Source organism: Mus caroli, chromosome X (assembly GCF_900094665.2).
Source record: "Mus caroli chromosome X, CAROLI_EIJ_v1.1, whole genome shotgun sequence".
NCBI lineage: Eukaryota > Metazoa > Chordata > Mammalia > Rodentia > Muridae > Mus > Mus caroli.
Window position 1 is genome coordinate 4395891 of NC_034589.1, and position 24330 is coordinate 4420220.

General features: G+C 38.3%; 1 protein-coding gene across 1 annotated transcript in view; it reads left to right on the plus strand.

Annotated features, from left to right (window-relative positions):
• Positions 1–486: 486 nt before the first annotated feature.
• Positions 487–24330, plus strand: part of Tspan7 (tetraspanin 7) — a 102329-nt gene continuing 78485 nt past the window's right edge. Inside the window, exon 1 of the mRNA XM_021153134.1 lies at positions 487–603. Within this exon, the coding sequence (XP_021008793.1) occupies positions 523–603 (81 nt within the window). The 5' untranslated portion in view covers positions 487–522. The remainder of the gene's footprint in view (positions 604–24330) is intronic.

Sequence of the window (24330 nt, forward strand, 5' to 3'; positions counted from 1 at the left end):
AAAGTAGCCAGGATTTGGGTGTCTCTGAACTCCAGGGTTCCTTACTATCCTTCAAGGTGTCTCTTTGGTTGTCACAGTCTGTTCCTGGCATAGACAAGGTGTGCTTAGTGGCAAGGTCATGACTACTGAGTGTCCAAGCGCCAAGAAGAGCACTCTATACAATCCTTATGTAGGCACGTTCAGGCCAGGCCCTGTTTCCAACAAAGCCGAAATCTTAAAGCTAGGGCGGTCTGAGAAAGGCTACCTTGACCTCCAGCCCAGCCTCTAGGCTCTCAGGTTCCTTCTGACTTCAGATGGAAGTCAGATTGCAGACTTGGTCAGCATTCCCAGCAGTTAGTTGCTCCTTCTCCCCAAGCCCCGCAGGGCGCGCGTGAAGGCAAGCGCGCCGCCTAGCCTGCGCGCGCACGGGAAGCTCTGGCAGCACGCGCTCCCCCTCCCGCCCCGCCTCCCTCGGCCCCGCCTCCTCCCCCTCCTGCGCCCGCCCGCCGCCCGCCGCCACTGCCGCCGCCGGAGCTGAGTAGTATGGCATCGAGGAGAATGGAGACCAAACCTGTGATAACCTGTCTCAAAACCCTCCTCATCATCTACTCCTTCGTCTTCTGGGTGAGTGACCACTTCTGGCTACTGGCCGGGCCGCGGTCTATCAGACCGTGTGGTGATGCTCTTAGAAAGAAAGGTGGAAGGAAAACCCAAACCCCAAACCCGATCTTAGCCGGTGGACAAGGAGACAGCCGCAGGCTGCTGGGTCGGGGCTGTGAGATGGTAGGGTGCAGGTCTGGGCTGCTCCAACCCTCGAGTTTGTCCGACGAAGGCTGAAGTGGGCTGCGTGGTGGCGGTGGTTGCAGATTTTCCACTCTTCCCTCCCCCCCAAAAAAATTTTTAATGCATTGATTTCTTAAACTCTCAGGACAGGATCAGCCCCTGGGGAAAGTTGTTGTGATTTGTCTGTTTTCTCTTTTGGACTTCTCTCCTTACCTTACCAAGCCAGTTTTGGGTGCCTGTTGGAACTAATGGAGCTAACCTGTGGCGGGCTGGGAGCGGGCGCAGGACGGCGGGGTTAGATCTAAGATCCTGACTTAGTCCTAACCCTGCAGGGCTGTGGGAGAGAGTCGCCAAGAATCTTCTGCCTGACTGGACAAGGGCGATCACAGTCTCCCAAGCGCACTAATGCGGGACAGGCGCCGCCACCGCGTGGAGGCGCACAGAGAGGGTCTTACATAAGCCAGGGGTATCTTTGAGCTTCCTCAGCGACTGGCTCTTACGACCCCTTTCAGATTTCTTTCCACCCCTTACTGTTTCCACCCGGTTATTGTGTTTTTCTGTGTGAACCCAATCTGCAATGCCCAAGAGGAGGACCCCCTACCACCTGGTGGCTGCGGCAGCGCCCCTGTTCCCCACCTAACTGGTACTGCTACTAGTCCTTGAGCTCAATGCAGAAAGGTGACGTCAGCCCTTCAGCCCAGGCCCGCGAAGGGCTGCGTGGTGCACCTCGCTGAGGGATGCGCCCTTCTGTGCGCAGGAGGAGGGAAAAGGGGAGGAGGGGGCTCCGGGCTTATGCCTTACCTCATCCTGTTTGGCAATTCATGGAATCATTGCAGGGTTGACACTGCAGTGATTTCATTTGCAGAGGTGGGTGGTACCTAAAGACCATTCCCAGTTCTTTCTCTCTTCACATAGATGCCCACCCTAGTTCCCTCTTCCCACCTCAAGCCACAGCCACCCTGCAAAGGAATGAATACCTGCCACCACCACCCTGGCCCCCCGCAACACCATGATCTGGGTCATTCCAGCTTCCAAAGCAGTCATTTTGAAACCTGAGTCTCTATTTAAAAAGATAGACAGATAGATCGATAGATAGATAGATAGATAGATAGATAGATAGATAGATAGATAGATAGAGAAAAAAGAAAGAACCAGGCTTACCTTTGGTTGTTTTTTTTTTTTTTTCCTTGCCCTTACCACCCCAATATTAACCCTGTTTTTGCTTCAGAAGTGGAGCACAGTATTGAATGATGTACCTATATCCGGATTGATGGTAAACTGGATTGTTTGCAGTAGCCAAGGCAGGAGCTGAGATTTATTACAGATTTAAAACAAAATCCCTAACGTTTCTAGGCTTTTTCTTGCCACTGACATTGGTGATCTTTCGGGTCTGGAAAACCATGGAGTGTGGCAACAGAACAGACCAGGGGCTCTGCAATGAGATAGAGTAGCAAGACCAAAACAGCCCATCACATAAGCCAAACATAGAAGCTGAGTCTTTCTGGAATGGAAATGACACAGGTTGAATCATCTCAGGAATGGAACTGTGCGCTAGCTATACATTCAAGGATCTTAGCTTATGTTTGCCTGGAAAAAGCAGCAATACTTGGTGGTGATAGTCCAACTTCAAAGAAGCCATTGCTGGGCACTGGTTTTGCTCTTTATAGATCTCTTTAAGTCTGCTTTTGTTTTGTCCTTTGTTATATACTTCCTATTTGTTAACTGGAGTAAATCTATGGGTGGTTTTCTTAGGCTCCTGAAAAAGAAGGTTTCTGGTGCAGGAGAAAGAAGGAATGCTGGTTTTGGAGCATTTCTGAAGCCTGGTAAAGGAAGAAGCATTTCAGGCTTCGGCTTTTCATATGGATTATTTAACTCTTTTTGTCTCACCCCATCCCCATCCAATGACTCAGTGCCTCCTAAAACATCTGAAACGGTCAATGTGTTGTCTGCCCCTGCAAGTTCCTCATGATGGCGTTTTCATTTATTTTTTTTTTAAACTTTCAAGATTTTCATCTTCTTAAATATTTACCCAGAGTATTTTCACTAGTTAAAATAGGATTCAAGGATCATTTCAGATTTTACAATCAAAAGAATGAGATCTCTCCAGAAAATAGGACAGTTCAAAGATGTTTTTCCTAATAAGCCGTAGTCCAAATGCTGTTTTTTTTTTTTTAACTGTACCTTAAGTGCTATTTTGAACAACGCAGCTTTACTGAGGCATACTTCATATGATACATGTCACCCATTTAAAGTATGGTATATGCATACATGCTTAACATATAGATAATTTGCATTTTCGGTATTTGTTATCTTTTTTTGTGTATTCACAAATACAGCCATTTACTACAGACCATTTTCAATTGTTTCATCATCTCTGAAAAGAAAACCTTTCCTGTCCCTTTCCCTCCCATTTTCCCTCCCACTTGTTTCTCTCCTGGAGCCAGTCCTAGGCAATCATGAATCTATTTTCAGTTGCTATAGATTTTACTGTTCTGAACATTTCATACACTTGAGGTCATGTATTTGCCCCTTTTGACTGGTTGGTTTCAGTTAGCATGACACATTCATGATTCATGCATGTCGTTAGTCTGTGTGAGTACTCCATTCAGTTGTATGGCCAAATAGAATAGCTTTTTGTGAAGATACTGTGTTTTATTTCTCCTTTGTCCATTGGTGGATATTTGGGTTGATGGGGGTCCTTGACTGTTATGGATAGTAAGATTCTGATTTATGTGCCATTTGTGTGTGTGCCTATATTTTCATTGTTTTTGCCTATGTATTTGGGGATCTGTATGGAATCATATAGCTCTATGATTAATTGTTTGAAGAATGGCCATACTAGTCTTTCAGGCAAGTGCTCCATTTTATAGTCCTTTCAACAGTGAGGGTTCCAGTTTCTCCATGTGCTTGCCAGCATTTGTTACTATCTGGCTATTTAATGTAGCCATCCTGGTTCCTGTGCATTTAGATATCTTACTGTGTGATTCTGCTTTGAATTCCTTAATGAATGCTAATGTTGAATATTTTATAGTGCTTAATGGTTGTTGGTCATCTCTTGAAAAGATATATATTCATATTCTTTGACCATCTTGTTTATCTATTATTACACTATTAATTTCTTTTATATTCCAGGTATAATCTCCTATCAATATGAAGTTTTTGCAAACATTTTTTTCGATTTTTTGGGTTCCCTTCCCCTTAGCTGTCTTTTGAACTGTGAAAATTACATATATGTGTATGTGTGTGTATGAGTATACACATACATGTACAAATGTATATGTATTATATATGTATATGAAATGCAAATGGATTGGCTTTTTGTTTGTTGCATTGTTCATGCTTTTGATATCACATGGAGGAATCCTTTGCCAAAGATCACAAGAATAACCTGTTAAAAACTGTTTATAAGTGTTATTTTTGAATTGGGTAAATATAATTGATATATGACTATTTCTTGAATACCTAGCACTATGTCTGACACATGGTAAGTACTCCAATTGTTTTTTTACATTTCTGGACTTATGCCATGTAATAGAAGAAAAGGATGACCTTGTACTCTTTTAAGGGTAATGCAGAGACATGATTAGTCAGAGTAATTTCCATTGTGTTTTCTGTGAGTTGTTTTAATTTTACTTCTTTCACTTCAGTTTAGGCCGAGGAGTAGAAGGTACTTCATGTTAAAATGATGGTAGGTTAGTTACGTCAAGAAGTATTGGCCTGTACCAAAGCAAACAGATTGTTGGTTTTATCTGTATTCTTAGGTTTACAGTCATCCCCCTTGACTGCTATATTTCGATAAAGCTATGATTCTCAACAGGGGACAATTCTTCCATGTTTGGCCATGCCTAAAGCCCATCCATCTAGAATGGGTTCCACTGGCATTTAGTGGGTAGAGATCACAGGTGTTGCTAAGCAGCCACCTGATGACTCCTTGCAGTAGTTGAGCTCTGCCCAGTATCTAGCTCAAAAGATTAATAGTACTGGTGACCTTTATCCTATCGAGACTGAGCAGTAATGAATGCTATGAAAGAAAGAAGAGTGTGATGGGAAATTTACTGTTTCACCATATCACAGCATGTTCAACACAACCACTTTTAAGAAGAAAAAAAAATCCTCACTGGTGTGCCATGCTGGTTTACTTGAAGATTAAAGGTAAGTGACTCTTTACAGATTGTGTTTCTAATGGCTAGGATGGTTTTCCTTTCAGTTCAGTGATATCAACCGGAATGCTGGAGAACATGTTCTTACTTTCCTTGATTTGTATGTTTTATTTTCAGGTTTTATTTCAGGTTTTCAGAGGGAAAAAGCCACCTAGGAGCAAGTTATTCTGTGCTTTAAAGACTAGAAAGAGTATTGCATGGTAGTTTCCTTGGGAAATGTTTACATTCTAAATAAATGAATGAAAAATGAAATGTATCAACTACTACTGGTTTAGTTATTAAACCCACCACAGCTGGGGGAAGCTTTCAAAAGTGTACTATTTTGAGTCTGTTTGTGCTGGATTAAATGTGTTCTTTCTATTTACATATCGATAGATGACTAGGGGACTTAGGGACTTGCTTACATAATAAAGACTGTTAAATCCTTATACTTTTGTGATCTCTTTTGTTGGATATTTCGGGCAACTGTAATTGAACTTAAGTTTGTATAAAAATATCAATCTTACCCTATATAAAACTAAGGTTCTTATTTTCGTGAGAAATATAATTCAGAGGCAAACAAGAAAACCTTGTAAATCTGTTACTTACCAGAGAATTGTTTTGATTTATAAGCTTTTATGGACTTTCAATGCTCATCTGAGTTCTAAGGTAAGATTTAAATTGACTAGACTACATCTGAACAGTATCATGAAGAGAAATATACTTTGCTTCATTTCATGCTTCATTTTAGTGAATATTGGGTTTGATTATTTTATTGTTTAAGAATGTAATTAGCTTACTAATAGCATTATTAAATCATTCCAGTGAAATACCAGTGATTTTTCTTTTCCTTTATAAACCATCATTAATCATTTGGAGGTAATTTTAAAATAATATTATTTTGCTCTCTTTTTATGGAGCAACTTTCAGTGATTAAATTGAATAAAGAGGGGAAAATCCTAACGAGAGGCCCTAACATTTACAGAGTGTTTGGGACGCACACTTACTCCTGACAACATTGTTTCTGTTCAGTCCAGCAAACGTTGGTTGGAATGTCTGTCATATATCAGATATGAAATATTCTAAAAGATGTCATCTGTTCATTGTATACACACTTGGCATTTTCGTTACATTTATTTTTAATACACTCAATTCCAAATTGTTTGTTTCTAGGTTTTATCTGTTGTTGTCACACTATAGAAGATGAAGATTTAGTTCCTTTGTCCCCTTCCTTTTCTCTCATGGGCCCATTGTCCAGGGATGTCATTTATCAGTGTATCATTTGGTTTAAAGCAGTATATTCTCTTCATAGTGGAGCCATGTGGCGTGGATAGTTAGCAATCTGTAGTTAGCAATCACCTCCCTTTTTTTCCTTTGCATCTAGTATAGTATTCACTTTCATATTTTTTTCACTAATTCTATCTTTGCTCAGTATATTCAAGCAGTTCATGGGAACTTTCTGTGGCCTAATGTTATAGACATTTGTCTTGGATTGGGTTGGCTTTCAATTTGAACTAATTTTCTCTGGGCCTCCACTCTGTTAAATCCTCAAAGTTCCTAAATATTTGTTTGTTCTACTTCTTGATCCCCCCCCCCCCCTTCATTTTGGTAGAGCAAATTTCCATGTAGTTTTCTTTCTAGGAAAGGGAACATGGGAAGTCATATACTGAAGTCTTTACAAATTCAAAACTCTTATTTGATGCTTCCTTTATCTTGATAGTTTGGGGGAAGATACAATTGTTGTTTTGAAAGCATTTACATCAAAAGTTTTACTGTCTACTTTATACATTAAAAAAGGTAATAAAGTCTTTTTGTTATTAATGTTGAAAATTTGATATTATTATAATTCTTCTTCAATCCTGCTTCCCCCCTTTGAAGGTTTTTTTTTTTTTTTTATTTCTTGCATAGTCACAATGCTCCGAAATTTCTCTCTGAAAATATTAGGAATTTTTATTTTAATAAAGTTTTTATTTTTTCATTGTTTCTTCCAAATCATTTTGTTTTAGGGTATGTTATAATCACAGATTTTGGGGTTTTTTCTGCTAATTATTTTATATATGTTTAAAAGGGGGTTATCACCAAAGAGTACACATGGTGGGACTCATGGCTCCAGCTGCATATGTAGCAGAGGATGGCCTTGCCAGTCATCAATGGGAGGAAAGGCTCCGTGAAGTCTTGATGCCCCAGTGTAGGGGAATGTGAGAGTGGGGAGGCAGGAGTGGGTGGGTGGGCAGGGGCACACTCACATAGAAGCAGGAGGAAGGGGAATGGGATAAGGAGTTTCCAGGGGGATATCAGGAAATGTAAATAAATAAAAAATCCAATTTAAAAAAAGAGGGGGTTATCTAAAAACATTTGGAAGCTGTTATCATGATTCTGTTCACATGTTTGCTGCTTTTAAGTTGTGTGACTTTGTTGGTCTGGGTGAGTTTTATGAGCAAGATCAATACTTTCCCCACCCCCCTAGATTTTGTCTGTTGGTCTAATCAGATGACTTACAGATGAATCTTTTTATTACTTTCTGAACAAGAAGGTAGCAATATAACAGACCCCACATATGGTATACAAATGTCCACTGTGTTCTTGGGTCAGGGACTTTTCTGCTTTGCTCTCCAAGGGTTACATCTCTGAACCTATGGCAGAGTGAGAAAAAAAAAAAAAAAACAGAGACAGGAAGTTGGAGGTTTCCTAATTGCTCCTTAAGCTAGCGCTTTCTTCTTTCAGCCTCCTTCCTTCCCTAACTTCAGCCCTCTGGGTCTTCTGGAGGTGATTTGGTATAAATACCTTTATTCTGGGATTTTTCAAAGTGACTAAAATATTTTTGGTTAGCTCTCAGGATATCAATATGTCTTTTCTCCCCTCTTTGCTACTGTAGGGTTTTAAAAAGATCTTTTCAGTGTCACATCAGGGGAATTTTGGGAGTTAGCTAAGATAAATGAATGTATACAATCCATCATCTTTAACTAGAAGTCCTTTCTATCTATATCTCTACTTTGCATGCTATTAATTAAATAAGCAATTGATTCTGAGTGATTGAATAGAACATGTAAATGGCAATAGTTGTACTATCATAAGTACTGGTACAAACACACATACACATACATATATACACACATATACACATATAGTTAGACAGACTTAGGTATATTAGGCAAGCACACTATCCTATTAGTATATGTATACAAAACTGTTTTGATGACAAGGAAAATATTCTATGTTGGAATAGGCTTACTAAAGCATAGTCTCTAAAATGTCATCTGGTTATCAGGGACTGGACAAATTGGGATGATACCCTCAAGGTTACTGGAAATTTTTCTTTCCTTCTAATTTCTTCCTGCTAGGAAAAGACTCAATATGGTGTTTTCTGACTTAATTCGGACTGGACTAGACCAACTTAATATGGCTGCCTAAGAGTTTAGCATGTGATGTTCATATGGTAGGATAGTCGATGTGAAACTACTCTCTTTATGCTATTACAGTTATAGGGCATCCATATGATAATCTAGAGAATATTCTCTTTTTCAGTCATCTTTATTTCCCATATACACTACGAGGTTAGGAGATGCATATTATCTTCTATACCATCTGGGGAACATTAAGCCATTTCTATCTAGGAGTTGCTTAGAAGCTAGCTGAAATTTTGTCAAAATTTAATCCCAGTGAGAGTTCTTGATTTGCTCTTACTGTGGGCTACATTGTGATGAGGCATTGGCTCAGCATCACATCCTGTTTGAAGTATGTATCTCAGAAGGTGTTGAGAACGGGAAGTTATTTGTGACTGCTTCTTTGTTTAAACACATTAAACCCTTAAGACTGATGACTAATGCCATGTCAAACCAACACTTTAAAATACCTTCCTAAGTTTTTCTACTTTGGTCCAATTCCAGTAGCTTCTGATATGAGCTATCATCATCACTTCATGGTAGCAAGCAGGTCATTGAATTGACGAGGAAACGTCTGTTGGCTCTTATCCCTCTTGCTGGGACAGGATGCTTTCCATACTTGGCAGAGCATTTTATTCTCTTAATACCCATCAAGAAAAGAATGAAAGGGAGAGAAAATAGAAGAGAGGTTTTTTTTTTCCCTTTTTGTTTTTGTTTTCCATTTTGGTTTCTGATCAGTTGAACATGTAAGCATTTTAAACAATCTAATGATAAAATCAAGGATCCTGCTTCTGTCTAGAAATATTCTCTTTAGTGCCTTCTTGAAGGTGAGTATTTCCCATCACAATCTACTTTTGGAGAAGTCGGTAAGCATCCATGTTAAGAGATAATCAGTTGAGTCTAGAACAGATACTAATTGAGCAGCTTAAATCAGTGATTTTTTAACCCATTTTTTTTCTCAACAAGAATTGCCTTAAGTTTCCCTAAAATAAATGTCTAAACTATGTTCTAAGATGCTGTGATTCAGTTGGTACAGATGGGGTTCCAACATAATAGTTTGGAAATAAGTTATTTCAAAGATTTCCACTGTTCAAATTGGATTCAGTTATAAACCCCCAACCCTAAAAACACATAGCAGCTAAAAGCAGGCCATTTTATCTTGAGTCTCTTGGATTTGGAGGGAGCTAGGAAGTGTTCAGAATGGGCTTACTAACTGACTCTTCTTTGTCTGAGGCAAGATCTATAATGCTTTCCTCAAAACTAAAATAGCTTTGTCACCCTGAAGAGACTGCACTTATCATTGCTAAATAAAGCAATGCTTATCTAATCAGCAAGGGTCTTCCTTTTGGCACTTATTTATTCATTGAGGGTAGAGGTACATCACAGTATGTAAACAGAAGTAAAAGGACAACTTGCACAAGTGGCTTCTTCTACCCTGTAGGGTTTTGGGATCAAATTCAGTTCAGGCTTGGTGGCAAGTGCTTTTATCTGCCAAGCCATTTTGCTGGCCCACCAAAGGTCTTCTTAAAGAACAAATTAGCAGTCATAATTTTGAAACCTAAATTAAAATTTGTTATGCTTAATTGCTATGAAGAGGGGCCTTGGTATGTATATTAGGAAGAAAAACCCACAAAGTGGTTCTGATGTCTGCTTGCGATATAACTATTAATTATACATAATAACTCTCATTATGAAGTTTTCATATGTGGATATAATGTATACCATTTTGTTTTTTATACCCACAGAACTGGTATTTGGTAAACATTTACAGATGAATTCTTGGAGATTAGAGTTCTTTCTGTTCCATAGAAATACACACACACAGAGCCATCATCTAATATATAAAGCAAAAAGATGAATTAACTATTTATCAAAGGTAGAAAGAGCTGTGTTAGTCAATTGTAGTTTATAAGTAAAGCATATCTTTTGAGCTGGCTTCAAATTTGTGTCTACAAAGTAGTGGGCTTGGAGAAACTAGTCACCATGCTAAACTACCACTATTATTTATGATTCGGTTTATCTTTCAAATGTATAAATACAAAACATTAAGATAGAAAAAGATAAAACCATCTTCTGTGGCTAAAGTTGTTATTTATCTCAAATTCCAGAGTCTAGTTTAAAAAAAAAAAAACCTAAGAGAATTTGATATGCAGGCTGGATATAAGGTAAGCATAAAACATTAACTGCCTTTCATTAGTTCATCACACAAGCCTTAGAAGAAAAAAGTACTCTCTTTGCAGCACCAACAAAAATCATGACTATTGCAGAAAATAGTTAATAGGAAATGTAAGGAAGACTCTGATACAATGGAATGGAAGAGAAACGTCACTGAAAATAAGCCCTGAACAGATTGAAAGAAACCTATGTACTCTTGAGATGCAATATCATGAAATTACCAGTTTTCTAAAAAATTATTTGATGTATATATATATTTTTTTCATATAGAATTCTGGTAGAATTTGGGGAGAGAGGGTAGTACTCGATTAAATTATATTGTTACTGTAGAAACAGATAACAGAAATTAGTAGGAAATTGAGAAGTAGGTACCTTATATATAATAGAATATACAGTTAGGGGGAGACAATGACAACCCTGTACAACCCTCAGATCCTGGCATTCATGCCTGTGTGCCACCCCTTCTGTTTCAGTGCCATGAGGACATGTGATTTGCTTCTTATAGAATATTATAAAGGTGATCAGATGTGCCATATAATCATATTACATAGGATTTTTACTTACTGAGAGGCTGTGTCTCTTTCTGGCTTTGAAAACTTAAGCTCCTTGTTGAGAGCTGCCTTATGGAGAGGGGCACATAGTGAGGAACTCTACCTTGACAACCAATGAGAAAATGAAGCCTCCAGTTTGGCAGTATGGGAATAACTGAATGCTGCCAACAATTGAGTGATCTTGGAAACAGGTTCTTCTGTGACTTGCGCATTCTGTGAGCCCTACCTGACACTTTAATGGAAGTTTTCTGGAACCAAAGGCAGAAGGTATTGCTATCCTGTGCCTCGATTAATGACCCCACAAAACCTAATGGAACAGTAAATGCATTTTGTTTCCAATATCTACTTTTGATACTATTAATATTATTATGAAATAATACATGACACAACTGGAAAGTCACTAGTCAGTATTGTATAACATTGGTTTAGAAAAAGGCTAATAAATAAGAGGGCACTGAGGAATCCAGAAATAAGGACTTGTGTACATTACTTAATAAATGAAGCAGGATGTTTTTCTAGTGGGAGAAAGCTAGTTTTAAATGCTACTGGTACTACTAGATATGGAAAAGTAATTGGAGCTTTTGCCTAAATCACATAAACATTTTCGGTTAATTTAAGTGTTCAAATATAAAATAAAGCAAAAATTACATTTATATATAAAATATAAAAAGTATAATTTTATATAGATGTAATATGTAGAGCTAGGCTTGATGGCACACACCTTTAATCCCAGCATACTTATGAGGTAGAAGCAGGCAGATCTCGGAGTTCAAGGCCAGCCAATTCTATCAAGCAAATTTCAGGATAGTCAGGATTACACAGAGAAACCCTATTTTGAAAAACCAAAAAGAACCAACCAACCAAACCAAAAATCCAACATAGATACAATATAGGCATAAGAAAGATAGCTTACTAAATTAGACCCTCGGAAGCAAATAAAATAATGATATATTTGGTTATCTTTTAAAAAGTATTTAACAAAAATTGTAATAAAGTCAACTAAACTGTGGTGAGGTCAAACAAACAAAAGAACAAGCTTGTGCCAACTGTTAACATTGCTTTCTTCATTTAGCCATTTATACAAAAGCTCTTATTTCTAATGGACATTGTCTCTCAGTATAGATCAATGACTCTGTTTTATGACCAACAGTAAGTACAGTTGAGGCATTGCTACTCTAGAGAAGCAGTTGGCACCGTTTTACTATCCAGGGCCAGATAGTAAATATTTTTGGTTTTATGGACCATGCATCTAATTAGTGTTAAATGAAGCCTGTGCAGCATAGATAATAACATAGATAAATGAATAAGGCACTAGCCCAAGCAAATTGTATTTACCAAGCCAGATGGACAGCCAGGTTTCATGCATGGACTGAAATTGATTGACCCCTGCTCTATAGGCTGCAGAGAGAAGGGAGGTCTAACCCTTACTTTCAGTAAATCATAGTGTAAATTTTACTATGGGCCAGTGAGAGTGGGAACAAAGCAAGCCTCTCACATCTTCTACATTGACAAAGGCTACTTAGACCCTGTCCAACAAAGTAACCACTATAGTATTTCAGATATGAATATTCTAAAGTAAAATGTGCTGTGTTAAATTCACATCAGATTTTGAAGTTTTAGTACCAAATGCAAAGCGTCTCATTTTGTTTTGGTTGCATATTGATAATATTTCAGATATATATTGGCTTAAGAAAATCATATTAGTAAGACTTAATTATATATAATTTTAACTTGAGTGTTGTTCAAAATTTAAAGCTATAAATGTGAGCTGGGTATAGTGGTTTATAGCTATACTCCCTGCACTCATGTGGCTGAAGCAGGATTTCTATGAGTATAAGGCCAGCCTAGGCTGCATAGGGAGTTTCTGGCCAACATGAGCTATAATGTGAAGACCCTGTCTATATGGCTTGCCATTCTATCTCATTTGGATAGCCCTGAACTAGAAAAGTGATATAGTGTACTCGTGTTTGGAGGGACTAGAATGAGTTTAGTCATACTAAAGGGAAAGGTGTGTGGTCTATTTAGGTATGCTAGGCATAGGTTTTATTATTGGTTGACTAGGACTGACTGGCTAGCACAAGGAATACTCCTTCACAGTTCTGAACACATAGATGAGAGATATACTTTACAGGTCTAGTCTGAAAGCATTAAATTGCCATACAAAGGCAAGAGAAAGTGAAACCAGCTTACCTAGCTAGGAAGTGAAGTCTAATTTAGGGTGACTTGAGAATGAGCAGTGGAGGACAGAAGATGGCTTCTTTAGGATATATGGCAAGGACGGTATTCTGCGCTTAAAGATCCTAGCTGATGTTGATACCCTTCTGGCACTGCAGACCCTAAGGAGCTGGTTTAACATTGATAGGATCAGTTATAGTTTGTATATGCTTAGTTTGAGATAACAGTAACTTTGAAGATAGGTTGACTTTCAGAAGTTTGCTGTATTTTCTAGCTGATGGTGGTGAAGTTTTGGCCATCTCTGTACTGTGTGGCACCTACCTCTCACCCTCCGTGGTCACAGTTGGTTGACCTGGGGAGAAAGATACGAGTTGTATTTGTATATTGGCTGGTCAGTGAAATGTGGGGTCAGGTGAGCAGAAGAGAATGGCTCTTCCTTTGGACTGGGAGAGTAGAGAAAGCACCTGTTGATGTTGGGCAGGAGAGAGAAACTCAGAGGAAGGTAACAGCAGATGCATGCACTCTGGAGACATGGAATGGACACTGTGAACTCCAAGTCAGTAACTCATATAGGTTCCTGGAGAGCCAGGTAGCAGCCCAATCATTTCCCTTCCAGCTGGAAGTGGCACTTCATGTTTCTGGGAGGCCCGTCCAACTGGGGAGTGACTCCTAGCCTCCTCGGCTCCTGTTCTCTTAAATTTCTTGTCTAACCAGGAAAGGTGATGAGTTGGATGTTTGAAGTGGTTAGAAAGGCAGGGGTGGAATTACTAGAGCATCACAGGAGCAGTGTGTGGCTGTCAGACAAGGTTGGGGAAAGCCCATAAGGTCATTTAAGAGGCACGAGACAGTTGAGCTATCCTTTTCAACTGTGTGGTACGCCCAGAATTCTAAGCACAGTTAATGCTATGTTGCTTGCTGATAATAGGTGTAGCAAAGCATTGCACCACCAGGACTAAAGGAAGCCTGTGTTTCCAGTAAGTCCTGTCTAAAGGATAAAGGTCCTCCTTCATGGTGGTAGCAAATCATTTGAGCAAGTTACTCATTAAGCTCCTTAATAGCAGCTGCTCTTTTTGGGTAGTGAGCTTTGAAGTTCTTTAGGTTTGTATTCTTCAAAGATGTTTCAAGGACAAACAAGTAATTGCTTTGTATGTTGTACTTTTTTAAAAAGAAGGGGTGCCTAGAATACAGTGGTATTGCCCACCCTGATGGGGTTGGTTATACATGCTTTCAGACAGGTAACTCTTTGAGAGGTGCCTCAATGCCTACTTGCAGTCAGTGATGGTGGGTGGTGGAGGGGACTTCCTTAAAGTCTAATGACCACTGGAAAAGAGATGCACTGCTCCATATTGTCAGGAACACAGGACAAAGTATGAGACGTTGGGAGTGAGCTCTGGATAGAGCGTCTCAAATATCCTTAAAATAAATATAGAAAAAGAGAGGCTCATAAATGAACACTCCAATTAAGAAGGTATTTAAATGAGTAGTCTAAGCAAACAGCATGGTATGTGACATGCTGCTTTTGTAAAGAAAAATAAGTACATGGAACAATTACTGAAGAAGTCTCCACACACAATGTTAGCACTTATGGCTAAGAGGCAAAATACTTTATGGGTTCCCTTTTGGTGTATTTTTCAAGGCTTCAACTAGCATTGCATATAGAAGGTGTTACTTTTATAATGAAGAAAGCAAGAAATGCTTTAAGACATTCTATATATTAAATCCTATATGATTTTATTTCTCAAATATGGAGTGCTTTTTAAACATATATCATTTCATTTATCATGGAGCAGTTTATCAGCTCGATCCTCTCTTATTGGGTTGAGTAAATGAAGATCAAAACCAAATTTAACTTGATTCTTTCTAAGTCTTAAGTCTCTTCAAAATAAAGGAAAATGTCTGTTCCTTTTGGGCATTAACTTTCTGTGCTATATTATAAAGATAATTTAAGAAAATAATATAATTGCCTGCCAATCAGCTCTATCAGATCTTATCATTATGCTATTTTTGCCTTAAGCAATTAGTTCTTAAAGAAATATGAAAATTTTACACTCAGTGCCCTATCCTGTCCTCTCTGTCTTAAATATAGTTCATTAGTTGAGTCTATTTTGTACATATTTAATCATATATATGTATATATACATATATATATATATATACCCCAATAATTGCTATATAGCATTATTTTTATGTTTTTAAAGTCCACATAAATAAATCATTCTAAGCATATTGCCTTGAATCTTAGCATTTTGGTTTAACATATTCTGTCACGTTTCCATGTTAATAGATGAGGCTCAACCTTAGGGATTTTCAAGCTGTGCCCCATGAACCAAATCTACAGACATCTCTTTTTTAAAATTTTTTATTAGATATTTTCTTAATTTACATTTCAAATGCTATCCCAAAAGTCCCCTATACCCTACCCCCGCCCTGCTCCCCTTACCCACTCACTCCTACTTCTTGGCCCTGGCGTTACTGGGGCATATAAAGTTTGCTAGACCAAGGGGCCTCTCTTCCCAATGATGGCTGAGTAGGCCATCTTCTGCTACATATGCAGCTAGAGAAACGAGCTCTGGGGGTACTGATTAGTTCATATTGTTGTTCCACCTATAGGGTTGCAGACCTCTTCAGCTCTTGGGTACTTTCTCTAGCTCCTCCATTGGAGGCCCTGTGTTCCATCCTATAGATGACTGTGAGCATCCACTTCTGTATTTGCCAGGCACTGGCAAAGCCTCACACGAGACAACTATATCAGGGTCCCTTTAGCAAACGCTTGCTGGCGTATGCAATAGTGTACAGACATCTCTTTTTGGAAACAAGCTTTATGTGTAGTTGATGGATGCTTTTATGCCATGACAGCTGTCACAAAAGATTGTTGTGGAGAAGGATGAAGAACACCTTAGCTTATCCTACTTCAATAATGTGATTTTTTTGGCTGAGGCTAAGAATTTAGCCAAGTTGACACAAGGCAGATTAACAGGAAAATATATATATTCACACTGTGTTGACTTTACATATATGTTGAACTGTCACAAGAGAGCAATGGTCTGAAGACATGACCAAAACAGAAAGCTTTTAGATTTTTAAAAGAAGTACCAGTAAATACTGGAATTAGTGATGGGACAAGGAGATCTTGACAGGGGATAATGAATTCTAGTGATATAATTAAGAGACATATAGAGGGTGTAAAGCTAGTGAAAGATAAGGGCTATTTCACTAGGTTTATTTGTATGAGTCCATTGTGGCATGGCTCCCCAGTGATTGTGGGTTAGTTCTCATTCTGGTTTGGGTATACTTCTCCCTCCCAACGGAATCTTTATGGTTTGCTTCCTGTACAAATTGGCCAGTCAGACAGTTTTTCTGAGCTACAGTGTCTCAGATGTTACTAGATCAAAATGATCAATAACCAGTAAGCATCTTTGGGATAGGATTGTCTTCACTCCTTTGCTGTGTGCCTTGGAAAATATAGAGTATTTACTATCTCTCCCTTTATAGAAATCTATGAATCCCTAGTTCATTTGTTGTGTGATATGTCATTGTCCATTCATTTTTTTCCTTCATTGGGACCTTTTATGTTTATTTATAAGAAGTAAAATTTGATGAAAGTTTAGATACAAACACACACATGTGGATACCATATATTTCCTTACTGTGTATGTTTAAATGTCTCCAATAAAGCGTATTGAACATTAACATTAATCAATTCAACTTTTATGCATTTTGATCCTATTTTCTGACAGTTAGAAAAATAAATTCAAGATAGACTTTACCCTGTTAGCTTCTAGGTGTTTTATTTGGCAGTTTGGAAGGGGATGGTATTTTCTCCTTGATTAGATTATTTTTGTCTCCAAGTGGACTATTATGACTTGAAGGGAGAAAAGGGCTGTGTTGTCCATATGGATCAAACATGAGAATCATGACTGCTGGCAGCAACAGTATCTACTCTATGCAGTTCACTGGATTAGATCAAGGTGGTGATATTGCTATGAACCCATACTACTGCTGTATGATTATTGCGCAGTTAGTAAAGGCAAGGATAAGGCTGACCATTACACATGTGTTATCTTGTTTAGTCCTCATGCCAACTTGCTGAGGTAGTAATTACTGTTCCTTATTTTGAGAGGCGGTCCCCTGAGGTCCAGAGTGTGGCCCACAGTCATGCCTGAAATGGGGTTTTGTTATAGACCTCTTCACCCTTCTTGGGCCCAGCGTCCTGTTTCCAGAGCACATCTCTCGAGGGTAAGCCTTTGGAGATGATTAGAGGTTACTCTGTGAGTCCTTTCCTAGTCACCAATTTGCTTGCCTGCAAAAAAGAAAAATTGTTTTTGCTCCTATGAACTGGCAAAAATTTCCTGTACAAGAAAGAAATCTTCTAATTTCTTGAATGATCCAAGTTTACAGCTCTAGTGTCTCTGATTATTTTGGTTTATAGTTTTGGAAATATTCCCATTTTTTTTCTGTCCTTATAGCTCCAAGCTTCAGTTTTCCTAGTAAGAATAACAATACTTTGCAGACTGGGGTTACAGGCTAAGGGACCCTAATAGGAGGTACACTGTTCTTGTCAAGAACTAAGCAACAGCTCCTGCTTTTCTTTCAAAAGTCTGAGTCTATAACGAATCTTCCTTTTTTTTTTCCTTTTTAGTTCATGGTTGATGTAAGTTAGATAAGACATCAAAAGTCCTGAGAATTTTCACTGGGTAAATGATACTCTCACTGTCACTTAAGATTAAATTATCTTATGCCTTAAAGATTCTAAATTGTTGCCCCAAAGCACATGAATATTATTTATCCCACTGCTATAAAATATAGTTGACATGTGAAACTGATTCCTATGGCAACAAGCCCCAGACCACTTTGAACAGCCGGAAACCAAAGAAGTAAAAACTGCTAGGGATGCAACTTTTCCCTCTGCCTTTGCCCTGAAGAGTGCTAAAGGCAGTGGGAACTGTCAGGCATTTTCCTTTGGAGCTGACACTAACTAAGCTGTTATCTAATCCACACATGGACACACAGATAAGGCTCATTTGCACAGCTGCCAACTCAGGCTTTGCCTGTTGATGTGATCTTGTTTCCACTTTCTGCATCTGCTTTTGGGGGGGGGGGGACAAACCTGACCATTCCTAATTTCTGTGAATAGTGACAGGAATTCTTGCCTGTATAAGGTTAATTAGCTGTGTTATCTCTGATGAGAAGAGCTTAAGGGACTGGAGAACACTGGATAAAGTCTAGTTAAAAAAAAACGGAAATTTCCCAATGCTGCTAAATTCCAGTTTCAAAAAAAAAAAAAAAGACATTTGTAGATAAACATCTCTATTTTTTTTGCTTGTAAAACCAATTCTATAATAGCAGTACCACACACACACACACACATACACCCACAGTAAATACTACATTGTGTTTGGATCCTCTGACTTCCCTCTACATCAAGCCTCTTTAATTGTAAAGATTTGATTAATAAGGATTTTGGAATATTTTATTTTTGAAAAATCTATTTGTAGGGCCAGCTGAATGGCTTATTCAGTAAATGGTCTGATCCTTAGGACCCTTAAGGTAAACACACACACACACACACACACACACTCACTCTCAAAAGTTATCTTCTTTTATGACTTCAAAAGTTATCCTTATATGACTTCTGTACTCATGCTTAGAATGACCCCACCCCACACAAAATAAATAAGCATAAAATTTTAAAGAGTAAAACTATTGGTAGACTGGTGTCATGAGCCAGAGACAGAAACCTTCATTCAAACCTGAACTGAGCAGCGTATATAGAGTTGTATTGCTTTTTTGTTTTAAATGTAAAGTAGTTCCCTGTGCTTATTTCCAGCGACTAAAAACATGGAATTTGTCTTTAATTTCTCCTCCATCTCATTTCTAGCTTTGTCAAATCTCTCTCTTATCTGTTGTAGCCAGTTGCCGTAAACCAGCGGTTCTGAACTTGGGTCCTGACCCTTTAGGGGTCACATATCCAACACTCTGCATATCAGATATTTACATTACAATTCATACAGTACTAACTGCTCAAGTACCAACAGAAATCATGTTATGGTTGGGGGCCACCACAACTTGAGCAACTTTATTAAAGGGTTGCAGGATGAGGGAGACTGAGAGCCACTGACTGCTGTTTGCCTGTCTTCTCATTCATGTAGTACAGATCACCAAGTCCTGTTGAGTATTTTTTGTTTGTTTTGTTTTGTTTTGTTTTGTTTTTAAAGATTTGAGAGATTTTAATTGACAGGCATGGTTGTATATAGTCTTTAAGTCTGCCCAAAGCAGACAGACTGAGAGCTTTCTAATCCTTCAGAATTTTATCTGGTAGTGACCTTGGAAAGCATTTACATCCTATCCCTTCTCTTCATTGCATTGCCAATTCATTTTCATCTATATTGTCCAAAGACCATGACAACAGTAAAACCAGTGCTACCATCTTGCTCTTGGTCTTGGACCATCACAGCGATTTGGACTCCTACTCCAAATCCCTTCATTTCACTCCTGTTTGTGATTTTTATTCTAAGCAAGCAATTTGTGTTTTTTTTTTAAGCCAAATTGAAAAAGAAAACAGCCATTATAAAACCTATAAAACCAAGTTCAAATATTTTTGCCTGCTGATAAAACATTAGTATCCCCATACAGCCTCCTTCCCTTTCCTATTTTTAGCTTCCATTCAGGTCACTGTCTCCAGTTCTCTGGTTACTAAATCTTACTAGTCTTCAAGAGTTTATTCAGTGATCACAGTCCCTAGGAAGCCCTGCCATCTCTCTCTCTCTCTCTCTCTCTCTCTCTCTCTCTCTCTCTCTCTCTCTCTCTCTCTCTCTCAACTTTGCCCAGCTATTAAAGGAGGAAATAGACAATAAACATGGAGAGAAAGAATAGCACTTCAAGCCGTGATGAGTGCTCCAAAGGAATAGTTCAAGAAGTGATGGTATAGGGCCCTAGTAATAGAGATGTCACAAAAGCTCTCTAAGGAGGTGGCATTTAAGTTGAAACCTGAGGGGTAAGGAGGCTCAGAATGTAGATTGAGATGGTTCAGAACCCAGTGTGATTTCTGTTATTTGCTATCCATTGTTAAGCTGATTACCCCAGTTATCTGAGCTGAAGCAAGTAATTTAGAAGTCAATTTATTGTTTGATTGCTATTACTTGACTCCTATTGACAGCTGGGCCAGATTTGCCCTCCTAAAGATGAATTCTTGTAACAGGAAAAACAAAGCAGAGCACAGGAACCTCATTTTGGGTAATTGGCACCCTTCTTTGTAATGACAAGAAAAACATTTTGACATGAAATAGAGTTGTCGCTCAATGATTGTTTACGGCTAATGTTTTTCAGTTGTAGATCTGGTCCACATGGAGGCTTATGTACACAATGTTAAGTCTCTCAAATCCTCCTTGCCTGTTTGCCATCTGAAATTGTCTATTAAGCATCAGTTCCCGCTTTAATTATCCTAAACCCATTGTCAATTGAATCTCTTTGTTAGATTGATTTTTTTAATACTACCAGCTCTAGAGTTAATCTGTTTTGTGACACCAATCAAATTGTTTTGAAATTATGAACTTGAGAATGCCTACAGGAGAAGCACCTTGTGCTCTTGACCACCAAAGCACTTCCAATTCTCTTGTAGCCTTTGTTTTCATATCTTCCTCGTAGTGTAGATAAAAAGCATCCCAAACACACAGAATTCCATTTTTCCTAGTTAGTGCTATTCAGGTATAGATTTGGGTATGGCTAACTGGTTGGGTGTCTTGTGCCTGAGATGAAGTCTTTTGTTTTGTGGAAGAAATGTAAAATATTTGTCTACTTTAATTAAAAATCAAGTAATAGTGTAGTTAAATTGTTGCCCCTTCCAGAAGCTAGCTAAGTCACTGTGATACAGACTTTCGTTCCTCTACCCCTTGCTCTAGGCAATTCTATGGAGATGTTTTACTTTCTTCTTGACTTTCCCTGGAGTTGGCCCTCCTGTGTGATCAGAAGGCATGGAAGACTATTTAGTTTTCATAATGTACAAAAATAAACCAAAGTGGAAGAAAGAACAGAGAAGGAATCGAGAAACAAAAGAAAAGAAAGCAAACCCGTCCCCTTGATTTTGAAAGTGATATAGATTGGTGAGAACTGTAGTTCTTCACATGTTCTGGCTAATCTACTCAGTATTCTTCCAGCCTAGCAGATGTGTGATAGTATTGTAGTGTTTCCATTGTGTATCTTCATAGTTCATAATGGAGAAGTATATTTTCATATCTGTGCTTTCCATTCTTATATCAATTTGGGTCTGTATTTCATTTTTCCCCTAAAAGACATCTTATTTTGCCCTAACCATTATGAGTTGAATATAGGTTGCTCAGATTATTCTCAACCACTATTTTGCCTGTCATAAAGCATTTTGTTGCCTTGTCTCCTATTACAGATCTGGTTGGGAGTTGTAGAATAATTGACAAGCTATTAATGCTTTGAGTACTTTTGGTCTTGTCTTGAGGGGAGGTTATTTCCTTGAATATTTTTCCAAATGTGAAGTCATGTAACAGTTTGTTTCTTTAAAACTGGTATGGCACATGTTAAAAAAAAAAAAGTAAAACGATCAGATTAGCTCCTTATACAGAGTCTGTATTACAAGAGGCCTTATTTACTAGGCATTTTTGTTAATGTTAATAGTATTATAGATTTTTCTTAATTAGACTGAATGTTGAAATTAGAGGTTAAAATGTAAAAAATCCAATTTCTTGAAAGTAATTTATTAAAAGTCTAATATGTATTAGCATTCCCTCATCAGTGTAGGGATGTGATCAATTCCTTGAATTCTCCTGTGTTCTGCTGGAGCAAATGGCCCATCTATGGAGCTACTTGGGAGAGGTAGTCAATGACAGTGATTGATGGTTATAAAATTTATCACATGAGCTTTGTGACAGCTCTTGGAAAAGTGTACTTGAGGTGTCCCCAGCTTTGGGTAGTCGCATTAGCTAGAACAGATTACATTGATTGCCTGTATTTGAAGGTGTCCCAAAAGACTGGTAAACTATCATCAGTCTTCCATTATTGTTCTTTCTCTGAAATTGTGACCTTTCAACTTGGTCGTTAGCAGACTTTACATATTACACCTTGCAATGGGTGTCTAGTCCATGGCATCTTGGAGAGATGTTAGTTCTGTTCCCATTCCACCCTCATCGTCATTTGGCAGTGTTTGCAAAGAGTTTTCGTTGTCACAGTTAATGGAGGGAAGTGTGAATCACATGTAGTGAGTACAGAGTAGGAAGGCGATGAATATATGACTAGCATCACACAGGAGACATAACTGTTAAGTGTTCAGAATTAAGTAGCCCTGGGTATTGGGAATGCTAAAACCAAAAGCTCCAACTTAAATAAATTTCTTTTCCTTTTTGTTTCTTTCAAGATGTTATTTCCATGGTTGTCAGTTATTTATCAGTTCATATTCATGTTCTGGGAGACCTTAATTAATATTTCTCAGCCAGCTTTGTTTTGGAGATTTTACACACACACACACACACACACACACACGTTCACAAGCCCATAATTTGGTGAATGAATTTTGACATGAACACTTATCCACATGTATATAGCTATATCTGTCTATGCATATAAACATTTTGGGGGATACTAACAAAACCATGTAATTTTGCATACAGGCTGAAATTTAAGCCCCATGGTCGCTCCCTTGCCTTGGAGTCAATTCCCAGTTCTGAACAATAACAACAAAATTAGTGTGTTTGCAGTATAGTTCTATAGTTTCAAATATGTCGTCTTAGTTAAATGGCATTACATTTTAGATGAGGAGGATACTTGTAATCTAGCTATTGATTGGTAGCTTGTGACTAATTAGTAACATCTATGTGATAATTCATGAAGACAGCCATGGGCGGGTGTGATATTTCCACTCTCTCTTAGTATTAACCATGATGCTGCTTTATGGTACTGACAGGGTCACATTTCAACATCTGGATGATTAGCATAGGAGATGTGTTTCACATTACAAAATAGATACTCTACATTAGCCTATGGCAGAAGGTGTCAAGTTTTATGGCCACAAGTTTCTGGGTTCCCGTTGTATTTTCTGGAGCCAAATGTTTTTCTTGGAATTATAAATTAGAACTAGGTATCTGGTGCAAAATCAAAGCATATATTTTTCTCCTAAAGAATAATTTCCAGAAGGTTGGCTTTAGGGGAGACAGAAATCGACTTGGATAGGTAGTCATAGCGCTACTTGTCTATGGTGAAACGCATGGAAGCTCATACTTCCATAGCTGAACTACTTCCTTACAGTGAGAGGTTTGCTTTGGCCACTAATTACCATAAAGACAGTTTGGCAGGTGTTTTCTCATCCCCTGTAAGTCCCTTTCCAGGCAATATAAAATTTGTACTCCTAGTTCTAGAATGAGCTGGCCAATATAGCTCCAGAAGGAAACACAGAAAGTTTAGAAGTCTGGTGCTGGCAGGGATTCTCCATTCATGGTCTTCTATTTGTGTTATAATGAGAACACACCAGTTCTCATTGGATGGCAGAAAGGGAAGTGCATAGCAGAGCTGAAACTGTTAGAGCTATTTAACTAAGTGCTAACACTGTTGCCTATGGGTTGCAGCGATCATGGTAATGTTTCTGGTTTTATTTGGGGGCTTATTGTAGGCCACTATCAACAGTACAAAAATGATACACTGGGAAAAAATGTGCCTACAAGTTGAAAATGTTGGGCTTCCTGTTTTTCCCCTCTTGAATTTACCCAGCAATCAAAAACTGCTGGAGAAAGAAATCATACTTCAATAATCCTGCCAAATCCACTATGTAATCTTGGGATTATTTGTGTGGTTCTACATGATAGCTTTAGTATTTCAGAACATTCCTGAATTAAGTAGCCTTCTAACTTGACAAAAATCATGGCTTAGCTTGTGGTAGCACACACTGTTTCAAATGATAAGAAAAGACTATTTGGGGAGGGGCTGGAGAGATGGCTCAGTGGTTAAGAGCACTCACTACTCTTTCAAAGGACCCAGGTTCATTTCCCAGCAACAACATGGCCCTTAACAGACATTTATATATATTTACTTTAAAGTGATCCAATACCATCTTCTGACCTCCTTGGGTACCAAGCATGCCCATGGTATATATATATATATATATATATATATATATATATATATATATAT